The 15881-nt window shown below is 38.4% G+C and overlaps 1 protein-coding gene across 7 annotated transcripts in view; it reads left to right on the top strand.

Moving 5' to 3' along the window:
• HARBI1 (harbinger transposase derived 1) overlaps positions 1 to 13253 on the top strand; it is a 121907-nt gene extending 108654 nt beyond the window's left edge. For all 7 annotated transcript variants that reach the window (XM_044082613.1, XM_044082615.1, XM_044082610.1 and 4 more), the window contains one exon: positions 12613 to 13253. In XM_044082613.1, the coding sequence (XP_043938548.1) occupies positions 12613 to 12992 (380 nt within the window). In that variant the 3' untranslated portion in view covers positions 12993 to 13253. The remainder of the gene's footprint in view (positions 1 to 12612) is intronic.
• Positions 13254 to 15881: the final 2628 nt, after the last annotated feature.

The raw sequence follows: 15881 nt of genomic DNA, 5'->3' as shown, positions 1-15881 counted from the left end.
GTACTACCCATTTCTTAAAGTCCTTTCTTTTCAAATGATAGGTGGGAAAGCGCCCGTGTCTCATTTTTATTTCATTACCCTGTGTTTTTATTTTAGTTATTGTTGGTGCATGACCTGAAATAGTTATTGGGTGTGTATCAAGACCTTCAATTAAATGCACATGTCACTGTGAAATGTAAATTCTGTCTAGCCTAGCCCAGTTTTTATATCCTGGGGAATATGTGAATTCACTCTGAACTCCTATTACTGAATTCACATCTTCCATGCCAAATAGTTTTAATGAATTTGTTCAAAAATCTACCCTCCTTTGTTATATTTTCCCTTCTGCCCCCCAGTACATCTTCACTTTTGCAAATCAAATTCTAGTCCCCACCTATAAGTAATATTACTTGCTGAAAAATGATTATTTCTCCCACAATTTTCTTAAGCTCCATTATAGCATTTGTTAGGTGGAATATAAATGCATGCCAGTGTAATTCTCCTCCCTTGCCAGTAGTCCCTTAGCAGTACAAATATGACCTTATCTTTATCATCATCTATCACTATTGTAGCTCCACGTGCAGTTCTTATAAATACTCCTCTTTTCCTTTGTCCCAGGTATTCTGCTGAATAACCATCCTGAAAACCTTTCTTTATCAAATTAACATGTTCAGTTCTTTCCAAGTGTGTCTCCTTTAACATAACTATTTGCTCTCTACATTTTTTTTAAATAGTTAATTATTCTTTCTTTGCTTGTATTTATCTTAAGACCATTGACATTTAAAGACATTACAGAAACCATCTTTGTATTAAAATCTTAGTATTCCCACCTTTTGTGTATAACACCTTTATTGTTAAATGTCTAGCTCTAGCTTTTGTTACAGGTTAAACTTTTATATAGTTGTTTCTTGTCATATCCATTTGAGCCTTTGTCTCATCTTAGAAAGTTTTTTTTTTTGAAAGCCCTAAAACCTATTAACGCACACAACTATGTTCATCTGTAAATAGTTAAGTTTAACCCTTATAATAGAAACAAATGTCCCAAACTGACAGACACACTTGTAGACCTGAGTTAACCAAAAAGAAAGGTTATCCATGTTGAGACGCATGGTGCAGCCTGTGGTTCTAAAAGTGATAACTGATTTTGTCTTATCTTTATAGCTCTCTCAGCTGGAAACCCCCTGAATGGCTAAGCAATAATGTTCTCTGAAAGCAGTTTCTCCCCCCCCCCCCCAGCCAATCACTCTCCACCAGACTGTAACCAATTTCTCTTTATCAGATTGTCTCCATGGAGATCTTAACATCTCATTCTTGGTGGTTATCACTTTGGACAGAAGGGTATTGTTGCATACCTTCATGCCAAAGTACCCATAAAGCCTTTTACAGACTTAGTGAGCAGGCAGACTAACCCCTCATTTATGCCTGCTGTGTTTTGTTAGCTCGTACCCAACCAAACTGCCCAACTTCCTTCTTCCAGATTTTCACAGATGACTCGGATGTAACATTGCTTGGAGGAATTATCAGGCAAATTGACTAGCTCTTTGTCTCCTTCATGCCAGAAAAAGCATGCAAGCCTGTTTACAGCTGAAGCCTTACCATCTATGTGGTCTGTATCATGTTTTGCTATGACCACATTAAAAATATCACAGGACTATGGTGAGAGCTCACTCCACTACTTCAGCAACCATCACAGCCTTTTTCCTCAAAAACACAGCCTTGCAGAGTATATTTGAGGCAGCTTGCCAAGTTTTGCAAGATAAATGCCCAGTTTATAAGCAAAACAAGTCTGTCAGAGGTTCATAGGTGTTTACTAGGCTAATGACCACAAGGGCCTTTTTAAGCCTAGCCATGCACCCCAAACCTCTGACAAGTTCTGATACCATTGATAGGTGTAAGCTTGGGCCTGGGAGATGACCATTTACAGGTTACCTCTGTCCATTAGAGACATAGATGCCAAACCAGGGATGTCATTGTTGAGTTGCAGAGCATGCTGTTGATACTGCCTGTCCTTGAAGGATCTACATCAACTCTTTTTTTTTTTTCCCTTTTCTATGAAAAAGGATTTGTACTTTAGCTATGTTATCTATGTATCTGAGTGTGGTACAGTTGTATGTGTAATTGGCCATAGCAGTACATTTCAATTAGAGGAACCACTGATACATACGAGTTCCCTCCCTTCAGTCCATGATGATTTTATCCATCCTTCAACATAACTTCAGACAGATTTTTATTTCAGGCTTGGTCCTTGTGTTAAAAAAAATCTGAAGTAATGTAAACAAAACATTTAGAGAAGTACAAATAAACATATGTGAGTACCTCAAGAAGACATGCATCATTGGAGGTTATGTCCACTACTGTTTACAGCATTTGCAAAATATCAGCCTCCTGTCAGTACACAATGTGTACAAGAGATAGAGAAAGCTTGTTGTGTTTACCTGTTGTCAAGTACTTGTATTTCCTTTGTGAATATGAGATTTGAGATGACTGGAATGTAAAATAAGCAGTTAGAGGTTTCAGTAGTGGTAATGATTTCCATAACTTGGATCCAAAGGTTGCTAAAAGTTCTTTATTCATAGCAATTTAGTTTGGGGAGTGCGTAAAACTGGAGCTGTGTGGCTGTGATATCTGAGAGTATAGGTAGTGAGTTTCATAGTTTGCAACAAGAGGTTAATAGGTTTCAAGATTTTACGAGCTTAAACAAAAGTGAACAAAGTAAAATTTCTAAATTGTTTGCTGAGAAGCTTTGAACTTCTTGAAGTGTAATGCATTGGTGTTTCTTTAACAAAACCTGGTGCACATGTGCTTATCTTCTTGGAAAGTATTTGGATTTTTTTTAAGAGCTAGGCACATGTACATTACTAGAAAAGGAAACTGCGATAACGTTTTTCCATTTACATGTATTATACTTCACATAAATTGCTCAGTTTCTGCTTTCTCTTAAACCTCTCTATTCCTGCATTATTATTATTATTATTCATGTATTGTTCCCAAAAGTTCCATTTATTTTTATGTTGCTTGCTCCTTCCCTTTTCTAAAGAGTTCTCTTATCATTCTTTTCTTTCTTACAATATTAAATACTTGAAATGTAGCTGATTTAGACTTTGATTCCATTTTCTAGTAATTTTTTTGGCAGCCCCCAGAATTAAATGCAAGACCTTATGGTCTAGGCAATTCAGATCGGGTTTTCTCTGCTGAAAGTAATCATTTTGTTAGTTACACCCATTTGCTCCGCAAATATTTCTGACTGAGTATTCTGTGGGGAATTTTTTAAATCTGCTAACTCATTACATTCCCAAAAGAAATGTTTCCAGTTGCCTCTTTCTTCCCTATCACACCTTCAACATTTGCTGTCTACCTGAGGAAAAATTCTTTGAAGTCTGCCTTGGCTATAAAAAATACCTGTGCAAACACTTTAACACAAAAAAATCGTAAACTTTCTGGACTCTGTTTGTTGCGTACTTGGGGAAACATGCATATGTTTTCCCATTCTTCCCTTGTAATATGCTTTTCCAGTCTCTCATCCCAAGCTTTTTCTAACGTCCTCTGATTCTTATAGTCATCATGCAATACTTTATTTGCCTTGGGTATTCTTCTTTTAACTGCAGCTTATATTCTCGATTTGACTAGAAACTCTACCAGAGCAGATAGTGCACTTAGAACTTCCCATCCCTTTTTGTTTTTGTATACCTTGATATTTGTCCTTGTTAGGGAAGACTATCTTTGTCCTGCATTCCAAGCTTCTACTTGGCCTCATCGCACTATTACCTTTCCCTCTGTAGTTATTTGCTCCTAATACATTGGTTCCTTTGCCAGTTTTCTACAGTGAATTTCAGCCCCCTCTTTCCTATTTTCTGCATCCCTACTTGCAGCCATCCCCATTGGCGAAATCTTCTTTCTCCATTTCTGTGATGGCTTAGTTCTTAGAATACTTTCGGCAACTTTGAGTATATTATCCTGTATGGTGGTTATTTTCATTAAGGATACATCCACAATCCCACTCTCCCTGTTTATTTTTGACCCCTACCCACTTCATCATTATCCCTCCCCACTTCATCATTATTCCATTCCACTTTGAATTATAGCCTTCTGCTTGTGTTTTATGGCTGTTTAGCTCTAAAATATCCCTTCAAATCAGGTATTCCTAAACCACATTGTTCTCTTGCCCTTTCTTCCTCACAGATAAATTCCATCAACTCTTTTTATTATTGTTGGCAACCTCTCCTCTGGCTGATAAAAACATACCTGACCTGTATATAAAACTGACTGGACTAAAAACATTTTCACTGCTTGTATTTTACTATCTATATCCTTAAACAAGAGCTTCCTTTTTTTATATTATCTTTTATGTAGTCTGTTCTCGCATAACCTAGGTGCCATAACAGTACCCTTTTTAATACATACTCCTGAATACTTAATCTTATCCTGTCCCCATAAATATGGATACTACTGAACCAAGTAGGTACATAAAACAAGGGCTGTAGCAATAAATTACTTCCATTACTTTTATATTCTGAAAAGATTTGTTACGGTCTCAAAATGTTTCAGAACACAAATGTGTCCTTTCCTGGATTTATCAGCTACAAAATAACATAATTTTCAAATAAAACCAGCTTTTCTTTATTACCATAAGAATTATTATAACCTTGAATTTCTGAGTTCCTTATTTTCTTTGCCTGTGGCTGTTTATTCGTAAGGCAAATAAAGGGAGAAAGAGGATGCCCCCTTCCTGGTTCCTGTGATCAAACACAACTTCAAGAGGAACCCTCTCACTTAAATTCTTGCCTCCAGTCCTTCATATATTCTCCTGATTAACCGTATTTTATAAGGGAATGTAATTGTTTCTGTTGCCCTTATCAAACATGCTTTCTCTGCATCATGACTTGCTAAAAGTAACTGTATTGTCTTAACTTTGTTTCTTCTAGATCATCATTGCACTGTTAATGTTGTTAAATGTTTGCCTCCCCTCCCATATCAGTCAGTTCTGGCAGCACATTTGCCGTTCTTTTAGCTAGAATAGACATAAACACTTGAAAATTAGAGTTTAAAATTGAAAAGTTTCTATATGAGACTTTACCCTGTTGGGTAATACAGCCACTGCAGTTTTCTTCCAAGAAGGTGGTGCTTCCCTTTTTTTCCTTAAAGTATTATTAATCAAAATTTCCAGATCTTTATCACCATCTTCAGTCATAAGTTCCAAACTTGTAAAGGAGTAGTATCTGTTCTTGGAGACTTCCTTGCAGATTTATTTTATACAAGACCATTTTATTTCATCTCTTACTATCTTAACTGTTAGTTACTGAGCCTCATCTTCCTTTAATCTTGGCATAATCAAGTCTTCCATAAGTATTGCCATTTGTGCTGCTATTGGTTTCCACGTTCCTCTGCTTTTATACAGATTTTCATACAGTTTCTGAAAGGTCTGTAGTACCTCTGCATGATTTTTTTTTCTTGTTTTATGCCAAGTCTGGCAATGACTTTCTATTTTCTTTTGCCTAAGTCACTGTGCTAAAAGTTTGTGCTGTAGAGTTATCAAAAATATTTGCTTAACGGCAGTCTTTCCTAAATTCATTCATATTATTCAAATACTCCCTTGTTTTCTCTTTAGCAGTCTGCTGTCTTCTCTTGTTCTGCAATATTTCCCTTATTCTGCAATACTTTATCCTTTGTCAGTCTCCCCTTCTTAATGATATCTTTCTCTTATTTCTACCCTATTTTTAAACTCCATATTCATTTTATCCCACTCACTAGCTATTCCTTCTGAAGAAATTTCTATCTTCCCCAAATAACTCCCAAATAATTTCCATTACCTATTCCTTAAATTCCTCTTTTTAACAGGTAGGTGGGAAAATGCCATTCTCTCATTTCACTTCATTATCATGCATTATATATTTTTTCTTTTGCTGCATGATCCGAAATAGTTTTAGATGTGTGTTGAAGCTTTCAATTAAATGTATATGTTCCTTTGAAAGGTAATTTCTATCCACTCTAGCCCAGATATTTTACATTGGGGTTAATATATAAATTTTGTTTGAGTTCCTACTCCTGAATTCACTTGTTCACTATCAACGATTTTCATAAATTTCTTCAGAAATCTACCCTATTTTATTTTCCCTTCTAGGTTCCCTGATACATGGTCACTATTGCAAATCAAGTTCCATTCCTCACAGGTAAGTAATATTCCCTATTGGAATCTGATTAGTTCTCCCCAAATTTTCTTAAACTCCATAGTAGCAGTTTTGGTGGAATGTAAATACATTCCAGTGTAAACCTTCTCCCTTGCCAGTAGCTCCTTATTGCTACAAATACACCATTGTTGTCTTTTTCTTTCTGTCATTATTGGAGTCCTCCTAGTATTATTCTCCTTTTGTCCCTAATATTCTATTGAATATCCATCCTGAAATCCTTTCTGTCAAATTCAAATGCTCATTTCTTTCCAAGTGGGTCTCCTGCAGCATTGTTATTTAATCTGTGAACTACGGATTTCTTAATATAATTCATTACTCTTTTTTTTTTTTTTTTTTCCTTTTTGTCTATATGTGTAAAGCCACATACATTCTAAGATAATATGGATAATGCAGCCATTATAATAAAATGCTGTTGTTCCCAATTATTATACATTACTGTTTTTTCCAACTTTTGTTGTATATGCACACAATGTTTGGCAGGCTCATCTTTTATGCAGTTTCTGATCTCCATTGAAACCTGTGAAAAAGTACTTTTGAGTATTGGGATTTTTATTAGAAGCAGGCAGGTAGGGGAGTGACATATTCTAGTTGTGCTGAAATGACTTAAAGCAGATCGAGCTGTCTTTTGAAAGAAAATGGAAAATTTTTCTATCCCAGAACAGTAGTTGGAAAATAGTTGGAACCAAGGTTGATTTCTTAAGCTTAAAATATAAATTTTTATCCAGACATATATATATATTTAAGAGGAAATCATCTCTTGTGGATATCCATAACAGTCTGCAATATGGCAGTATGATGCGACATTTGAACATTTTTTATTGTTGCCTAATATTATGGCTTTAGTTTTGTTGTATCTAAAACTAGAGTCCTCCTGTTAAGTCAGTAGGTAAGTTAGTAGAGGTCCTTTTCTAACTGTGCTTTTATAATAGAATGAATGGGATCTATGAAGGACTGTCAGCACAAAGAAAGAGTAATACGTTTAGGCGATCAAGGCATTATTCATGTTTATTTTTCTTTTTACTCTAAATCTGTTAAGAAGGGCAGTCCATGAACCTGTTGGAGGCATTTGGATTAATGTCCATTTCTAATACATGATATGTAAGTTGTCTACTATATTGAAATTACGTGGCATAGAGGGATAAAGCCCTGACTGCAGCCCAGGTTTAATCAGCAGCTTGGGTTTTGGAGGTGATGTTAAGGAGAGGAGGAGAGGATAGGCATATCTGTCCTGGTGGGGGGGGGGGGGTAAGGCATGCACTTGGGCATACCTTGTAGAGATCTCTGGTGTAGGCTGAGGATTCATTGAAAGATAATGCCCTTATGGAGGCAGGAGTAGCAGCTGAGTTGCTGCAGAGGTGGGATGATATGCCAGAACACCCCATTGCAAGTTGTCTTTCAGCATCACTGGTGCACACTAGGGGGCATATGTTTGGGGTGTAGAAAAAAAAAACTACCTTGATAACAATGGGATGCTGCCCTTGGATGCTTCAATCTCCTTACTATCTCTCAAAAGATTGAGAAAGTTCAGGGGTGGTTTCTCAGGTACACTAGATTCAGTTAAGGAGAAGCTCTCGAGCAGCTGATTGTCTGCTGTGGGGTGGGAGGGGAATCTAAAAGAAACCTTTAGTTGATTAAAAAAAACTGAACCTTCAAGCTTTCTGTGGTAATATTGGACAGGATACTGTCTGTCAGGGTCCACAGGAAAGTCGTACTGTCACATTCCCAGAAGCCATGTTGCTTTAAAGAAAATAGTTCATGTTTATTGATGAATTCAGAAAATTGGTTCCAGATTATCCTTTCTAAGATTTACTTGATGCGGGCTAGAAATCACTTTAATTGGGTTTTACTTGTTTGAGTAAAGGTTTAGCTAGAGCTGCTCTCCAGATAGCTAATATAATAGTTTTGCACATACATAAACTGCAGCTGTGTAGAAGAGGGATGGTGAATTATCCACTGTGTTTTATAAACCAGTGGTGTAGGTTGTATAGCCATCCCTAGTATTCTAAAGATTTATGTATACATAACCAACTAATTTCACTGGGCAGCACAGGAGATTCATGTGCTATACTGTAAAGTTACTGCCAGTAGTGGGACATGTAATTGTTGATGCCCTGTGTACAAAAATGTGTGAGCTGAGAGGGGCCATGTACAGAAAAATTTCAAATGGGTTCTCGTGGACTATACAGTCTGAGAACTAGGGGCAGAAGGTACCCTGGCCAAGACTATATGGCTAGATATTTTTTGTCAAAATAGAACTCAGAAATGGTATGAGAGTCTCCTTTTAAGCAGCTCTTCTTACTGAGGCCATCTGCTAAAGCACTGGAAGTCTGAACAGATGTCCTCCTTCTGTTAATTCTATTGGATAAGAATTTGTACTGCAGCAGTGATCCCCTACTGAAACCTCCCACTGGCAGTAGATGTTTCAGTAGGGGGATCCCCCCAGTGAAACATCTACTGCAAGTGAGATAATCTCCCAACTGTACTTTTTAAATTTGTAAAGCTAGTCAGTGATGCATCTGAAAAGAATTTTCTTACCTGGTCATGAGGAATACGAGTAGCTGTTAATCTTGCAGTGTTGGAGATGAAGGCTTGATTAGCCATGGTCCATTTAAGGCACTCTTTTGAGAGAGAGGTGTGAAAAGAGCATGGCAAATACAGAAGGAAGGCTTAAGTTATGACTGCGATGGCTTACTGGAAATTTGACGGCTAAGTTCACAGTGCAGATGGATTTGATGGGCTGCTGTCTGCAGGGCCTGTGAGGCCTACAACACTCTATGAACTACAGGAACTGCATACAGGAAGTAGAAAAGAAGGAAAAGATGTGAAATAAGTAAGCGCAGATCTTGTGTTGGACTCTCTACTAGGTTAAAAGCTAATCCATACTGGACTCTCTACCGGATTTAAAGCTAATCTATACAGGCTTGTACTCCCATCCTTGCTACTGGCCAATGTTCATTCCTTGGAAAGCAAAATGGACTACGTAAGACTGGAGTTAACAATGCATAGCAAGGTGAGAAACAACTGTGTACTATTATTTACTGAGACATGGTTAAACAGTAATATAACTGATAGTGCAGCCTGTGTAGAAGGGTTTACATTGTCTAGAGTAAACGGAAACATCCAGGCACTCTACGGAAAATCAAGGAGACTGGGTGTCTTTATGTCAACAATAACTGGTGCACCAACTGTGACTTGGTTACTAAACCCTACTCTCAAAATATAGTTTGTCATTAAAATGCAGACCTTTCTATCTGCCAAAGAAGTTCAGTGGAGTGAGCATCACAGTGGTGTATAATCCCCCCCCCCCCCCAGTGCCAATACCAGTGAGGCACTGAATACACTTAACCAGTCAATCAGTGAGCTACAAAACCAGAATCTGGAGGTTGCTCACATAATAGTAGGTAATTTTAATCAAGCAGATCTGAATATAGTTTTACCTCATTACTTCCAACATGTGGTCTTTGCCACAAGGGGAGATGACATTCTGAATAAGGTCTACACCAGTGTCAAGCTAGCATATAAGGCAGTACCTCATCCATATCTGAGTAACTCAGATCATGTCTCCATTATGCTACTACCAGCATATAGGCCATTGTTAAGCAGAGGAAAGCCATCCAGGAAACAAATAAGTGTATGGCCAGAATGAGCAGTCTCAGCATTCCAGGACTGCTTTGAAAGCACAGACTGGAATATATTCAAGTAGGCGTCTACTGTGGACCAGAAAATTAACCTGGATGAGTACACAGAGTCTGTGATGGCCTATATATCAAAGTGTGTAGATGATGTGATAGTCAACAAGGCCATCATCACATGAGCAAATTAGAAATCCTGGCTCACAAGTGGAGTGTAAGAGCTCTTGAAGGTATGCGATGATGCCTTTAAGTCTAAAGACTAAGATGTCGTTAGGAAAGCCAGAGTGAAACTAAGTAGAGGAATAAGAGAGGCTAAGTAGGCCTATGGACAGAAAATTCAGGGTTACTTCTTGGAGCTGAGAGACACCAGGCATCTGTGACCAGGTATACACTCTATATCTGACTGCTGGTCCCTACCTTCTCAGTGTGATGATAACATGGGGCTTCTCAATGAACTTAACACTTAACTTCAGCAGGTTCAGGAAGCGAGACAATACAACGGCAACAAAAGTGCCTACCAGCCAAGAAGATGAACTGCTCTGCCTTCACCCAGGGGATGGTCAAAGGGTGCTGTGACAGGTAAACCGAAGAAAGGCAGCTGGTCCTGACAATATTCTGGGGTGGGTGCTCAGGGACTATGCTGACCAATTAACTACTGTTCTCACAGACATATTCAACATAGCTCTGCATCAAGCCACAGTACTCAGCTGCTTCAATAATACAACCACTACACCATTGCCCAAGAAGTCTCCACCCTCAAGCCTGAATGATTAACATCCAGTAGCTCTCACTTCACTGTAATGAAGTGCTTTGAGAAATTGGTCAAAGATTACTTAACATAAAGTCTTCCTGCAGCACTGCACCCTGTCCAATTCTCTTACAGATCCAGTTGCTCTACAGCAGATGCCATCTCACTGGCACTTCACTTATTCATGGCACACCTGGAGAACAAAAACTGTTACGTCCACATGTTTATTGACGTCCACTCAGCCTTCAACACAATCATGCTCCCAACATCTGATTGAGAAACTGGTCTACCTGGATGTTAGCACTCCTTTATGCAACTGGATTCTGGACTTTCTTGTTAAACCACAGAAGGTATGCGGAGGCAACAACACCTCAATGAGCATCACACTGATCATTGAAGTACCTCTAGGATGTGTCCTGATTCCACTGCCATTTACCATGCTGATTGCATCGCTAGGTGCAACACAAACCACATTTTTAAGTTTGCGGAAGTTACTACAGTGATGGGTCCTAGCTTTCAGTGTGAATAAAACAAAGGAGATAATAGACTTCAGGAAGAGACGCAATGCTCATTCTCCACTCTCAATCAAAGGAGAAATGGTGGAAAGGGTGAAGAGTACCAAGTTCTTGGGGGGGGGGGGGTGCATATCACTGAAGACCTGTCTTGGTCAATAAACACTAATCACATTGTCAAGAAGGCGCAACAGCGTCTACACTTTCTAAGAAGGTTGAGGAGAGCAAAACTACCACCTTCAGTTCTCAGTCTTCTACAAGGGTACCATTGAAACCATCCTGTCTAGTTATCTCTCAGTGTGGTATGGAAACTCCACAGCTTCAGACAGCAAATCTCTCCAGAAGGTGGTGGTGAAAGTGGCAGAGGGAATTATCAGGTCCACACTCCCATCTACGACTTGCACTCTGCTCGGTGCCTCAGCAGAGTCATGAAAATAGTCACTGACTGCACTCACCCTGCCCATGGTCTGTTCCCATGTAATATGCCAAGTTGGACAGATATCAGATTGCACGGAATACTGATCTGTGCAATATTTTGGGTACTGATGAAGACATGTATATGGAATAGTCTTGGTGCATGTCCTTGTACTTGTTACTGCACAGCATAAATGTCTTTTTGGATTGGCAGTAGTGTATGTGTTGTATTAATATTATCAGTATATGTTGTATGCACATAGAGTTCGAAGTAATGCAATTTTGTTTAGTTGCACTGTTGTGCAGTCTGAATGACAGCGAAGTTCACTTTGACTTTGAAATTTGTGTTGTCATATTCTTTAGTTTGTAATTGTGATTACTTGCATGTACCTAATATCCAGGACTTATGATATTGAGTATTTAGTTGTTGGTCATGTCAGTGGTTGTGTGAATGTAACATTCCTTAAGATGATTTGATCATTAGTTAAGGTGGGAGGCTATGCCCCACTAGTACTCAGTTTTAATTTCTTATGAAATGTGTTTCATCTTAAATGTACATAAGAATCTAGATTTTATCTTTAGGGTTGTATGAATGACTGTATTTAGTGGATCTAGTTTTTGATCATCCATACATGCCAGTGCTAGTTTCTGAGAATGACAGGTAGCATATTTTACTCTGATACCACTGCCTTTGGAGTCTAGTGTAGCGCAGTACTTTCTGAGTGTGATTTTATTTTTCTTATGCAAGGTTAGTTTGCATTGTCTGGGGTTCACCATTGAGTTTTTGGCGTGTAGGTATCCCTGCATCTAGGGCAACAGTGTGGGCAATTGCAAAATGTCCCATTTAAATTTCTTCTAGGGTCCTGTTTTTATTAGGCATGTCCCTTCATTGAGTATGTGAAATGTGGGTTGAGAAACTGAGTAGCCCTCCCATTGAAGTAGGAGTGGAGTGGCAGTCGCTTATATCTAGTAGGCTACAAATGGAGAGGGATAAGGGGAGGAAGTGAAAAGATTTGAAATACGTTACTTATCCTTGTTTTAAAATATCTGTTTATCTCACCTGAAGCTTCTTTGTTATAGCAGTCCTCTTTAAGGTTTTAAATCATATTATAAAACTGAAATTCTTCTCTTTATTTTTCCAGGAAGTAGTGTTTACAGTCTCCGTAAATGGTTGTTGACTCCCCTGCAAATACTTGAAACACCAGCAGATTATCAGTACAACATGGCACACACTGCAACATACAGCATTATGGAACAGGTTTTGACATCACTCCGTTCTCGTTTTCGTTGTCTGGATGGCTCTAAGGGTACTTTACAGTATACTCCAGAGAAATGCGGTCATATTGTTGTGGCATGCTGTGTACTCCATAACATTGCTTTACAGCGTGGGTTAGAACTTTGTACCCCTGAGGAGCTGGTGAAGCAGGAGCAACCAGAGGCAGAAGAGTATGAACCAGTTGATTCCATTGATACTGAGGCATTTCACATGCGACAAGAATTCATTCAGACTCACTTCAGCTGAAACGTGTTAAGTTATGAATGGCTTAAAGTCATAAATCACCAGAATGTGTAAATTTAGTTCAGAGTTTTATTGAAAATATCCGTTAGTTCAGAGTTTCTGTATGAAAATATCCTTGAAGGTTTTAAAAGACTTAATGGTCCTGGTACTCATCTTCATTAGTGCAGCTGCAAGTATAGTATTTACAAGCTGGAGTATTTTTGCTAATATTGCCTGTATTCGCTGTACAATGCTGATATGTGAAATACTATAATTTTAATTTTCTCTGCCAGTTTACCTTTTTTTGCCAGCTGGAATGAATTGTAAAGAATATTTGCCTTGGCATGAATGTGTTTGTGATGTTTGAACTTTGAGCATGGATTACTGGAGTCCAAGGCTGGAATTGCAACAGGTACGCAGTGTTTTTTTTCCTTTTTTTTTTTTTAATTCGTATACCAGATAATTAGTTTCAAGAACTGCCATTTACACTTTTTTTATTTTTTTTTTTTGGCCTTTGGCTTTCTTTTCCTACTTGCTGACATGGTGTTGTTCAAGAGCTGTTTAGCATGTTCTTTGCAGGCTAGAGGTTGCTGGAACTCCTAATTGATCCTAAAAGTTGTGGGGTTGCTAAGACATAATTGATGGACGAGAGAACAATGCTTCAACCTGTTCCCTGGCTTTGTACCCTGCAGTGGCACACAAGAATGCCCTCAGTCTTTAAAGGCATACATAGTGCTACATTCAGATGGAAATGGAAAACTGTTCTTAGTTACGGCTACTGGTTGGCGGTTCCTGTCCCATTCCTCACACTCCACCCCGAGATGAAAGCACATGTCCTTGGCCATCTCATGAGATTTTCCAGCAACCGGACATGAAGTCCAGCCAGATTTCTAACAGAATACTGAGCAAAATTCTTTGGTTAGTGAAGCCAATTGTGTATACTTTTAAGTTTATTGTGTTGCTGCTTGTTTGCTATGTGTGGCATTGTTTGCGCTTCTTTCCAGATCATAGCAGGGTAAGGTCGAGAAACAGGTTAAAGCACATTGTACGACACAGAGCTGTCACATTAGGTTGGTTGTACACCTACATGTGCATTGGTTAAGATGGTGGAGGAGCCATAGGTTAGCTTACTAATGAAGCAGGTTGTCAAGGATGCCATTTTTGACGGCTTTGAAGCAAATGCTTTTCAAGTAGGCTGATGCCCTTTACAAGTCTTTATCTGAATCGGTCTAATCACCTGAAAAAATGTCATTGAGTCGATTGCTTATTGATCTTTTAGACCTAACATAGTTAATGGAGAAGACTACATTTTGCTATTTTGCCAACAGACTTGGTCCATATTATTTAAAAGGTATAGCAAATCCATATTGATTTGAGGCTTACATTCCTCAGCTAGACATCCCTTCTGCTCAGCTCAGTCACTCCTAGTGGATCAGGCCTTGGAAAAGCTTGCTTGTCTCTCCGAGTTTGGTCTTCTGGAATGAAGGACTAGACTGCAGTCTTTGTAAAGCTTCGTAGGTGGGTTTTCATGTGGCACTTGGTAATTTTATTGTGCTGATATTGTGGCAAGGGCTACAGACTCATGTTTATGGAAATTGTTGAGGCTGTCCATCAAGGAGGAGGAAATGCAAAACCATGTTGTGAATGCCCATTTTAGGAGGGAAGTTTTGTCTGAACAGCCCTCTCAACATCTTCTGGATAAGGTGACCTCTTAAAAGGAAGTGGGGCTTTTACTGCTGTGGTGGACACAGACTGTCCACAGCTCTCTTCTCTTCTGCCTTTCCTGATAAAACCTTAAAAAGAGAGAAGCGTCTGTAATGTCCAGTGTGAAGTGGCTTTTCTCCTTCCCTTACTGGCTAATTTACACAAGAGGACTATTCCAGTGGCCCAACCATAGCAGTCCTCACTGTAATTTGAGGTTACCAGTGGAATGAGGCTCTTAGAATTTGCCCTGCCATGGAAAGCTGTCAAGAAGCAGTGCTTTCTGGATATAGTTTGACTTAGCTGCATCTATTTCAGGCTGCATCTATTTCAGGCTGCTAGAGTCTCTGTGATGTCTTAGTTTCTTCAAGTTTTTCCTCCTTTAAAGCTTCCTTACCAATGACTACGGGGATTTCCAACAATGGTTGTCTATAAAAGATCCTTTAAAGCTTATATTTTTCACTTGACATATGAAATGTAATGATCTGGAATGTTTTCCAGAGTGTAGGTATATAGAATTGTAAATTTATATATTGATTTCTGCTTTGCCTTTAAGCATGGTAAAGAACTGAAGTTTGATTTTGTGCAAGGGTTTGTTGTTAGTGCTCCAAAAATCACTTTGCATAAGTTGTTTTGTGGCATTGTATTTCTGAAAGCCTGCTTTTGTTATTCTCTCTTCAGTCTTAGACACTTTTATTGATAATTTTTGTCATGCAGCCAGCTGTTCCAACTTGGCCAGTGTGAAGTTTGTCTGCAAACCCCTGCAATATCTTTTTCCAGGTTTTTGCTGAATTCTGTTGCTTATCAAAAGTAGACGGTTCTTGAATGTTAAACCGTCATCATCACAATACAATGGCTGCAAAACGGTAATAAACAGGCAAGACAAATTAAATTTTTTTTTTCATTTAGTGCATGTTTCAGTCCGTGATTTATACGGAAATGGCACCAAACTGGAATGCATGTATATGTTTTGAAGTTAATGCATATGCAACAGCTGCCTTGAATTTTTTTGAGCAAAGATGAAGATGGACAGATGGAAAAGTTAGATTAATCAATCCTAAAGTCAAATCATTCAAGGAGCTTTGAGTCAGAGGGCTAGGATTCCAAGTGTGGCACACTAATTCTGACTTGATATTGTATAGACTAGTGATATATATATATATATATATATATATATAATATATATATATATATATATATATATATATAAAT

Source organism: Protopterus annectens, chromosome 9.part0, assembly GCF_019279795.1.
Source record: "Protopterus annectens isolate FY-2018-M chromosome 9.part0, PAN1.0, whole genome shotgun sequence".
Taxonomy (NCBI): Eukaryota; Metazoa; Chordata; order Ceratodontiformes; family Protopteridae; genus Protopterus; species Protopterus annectens.
This window is presented reverse-complemented; position numbering and strand designations above follow the sequence as displayed.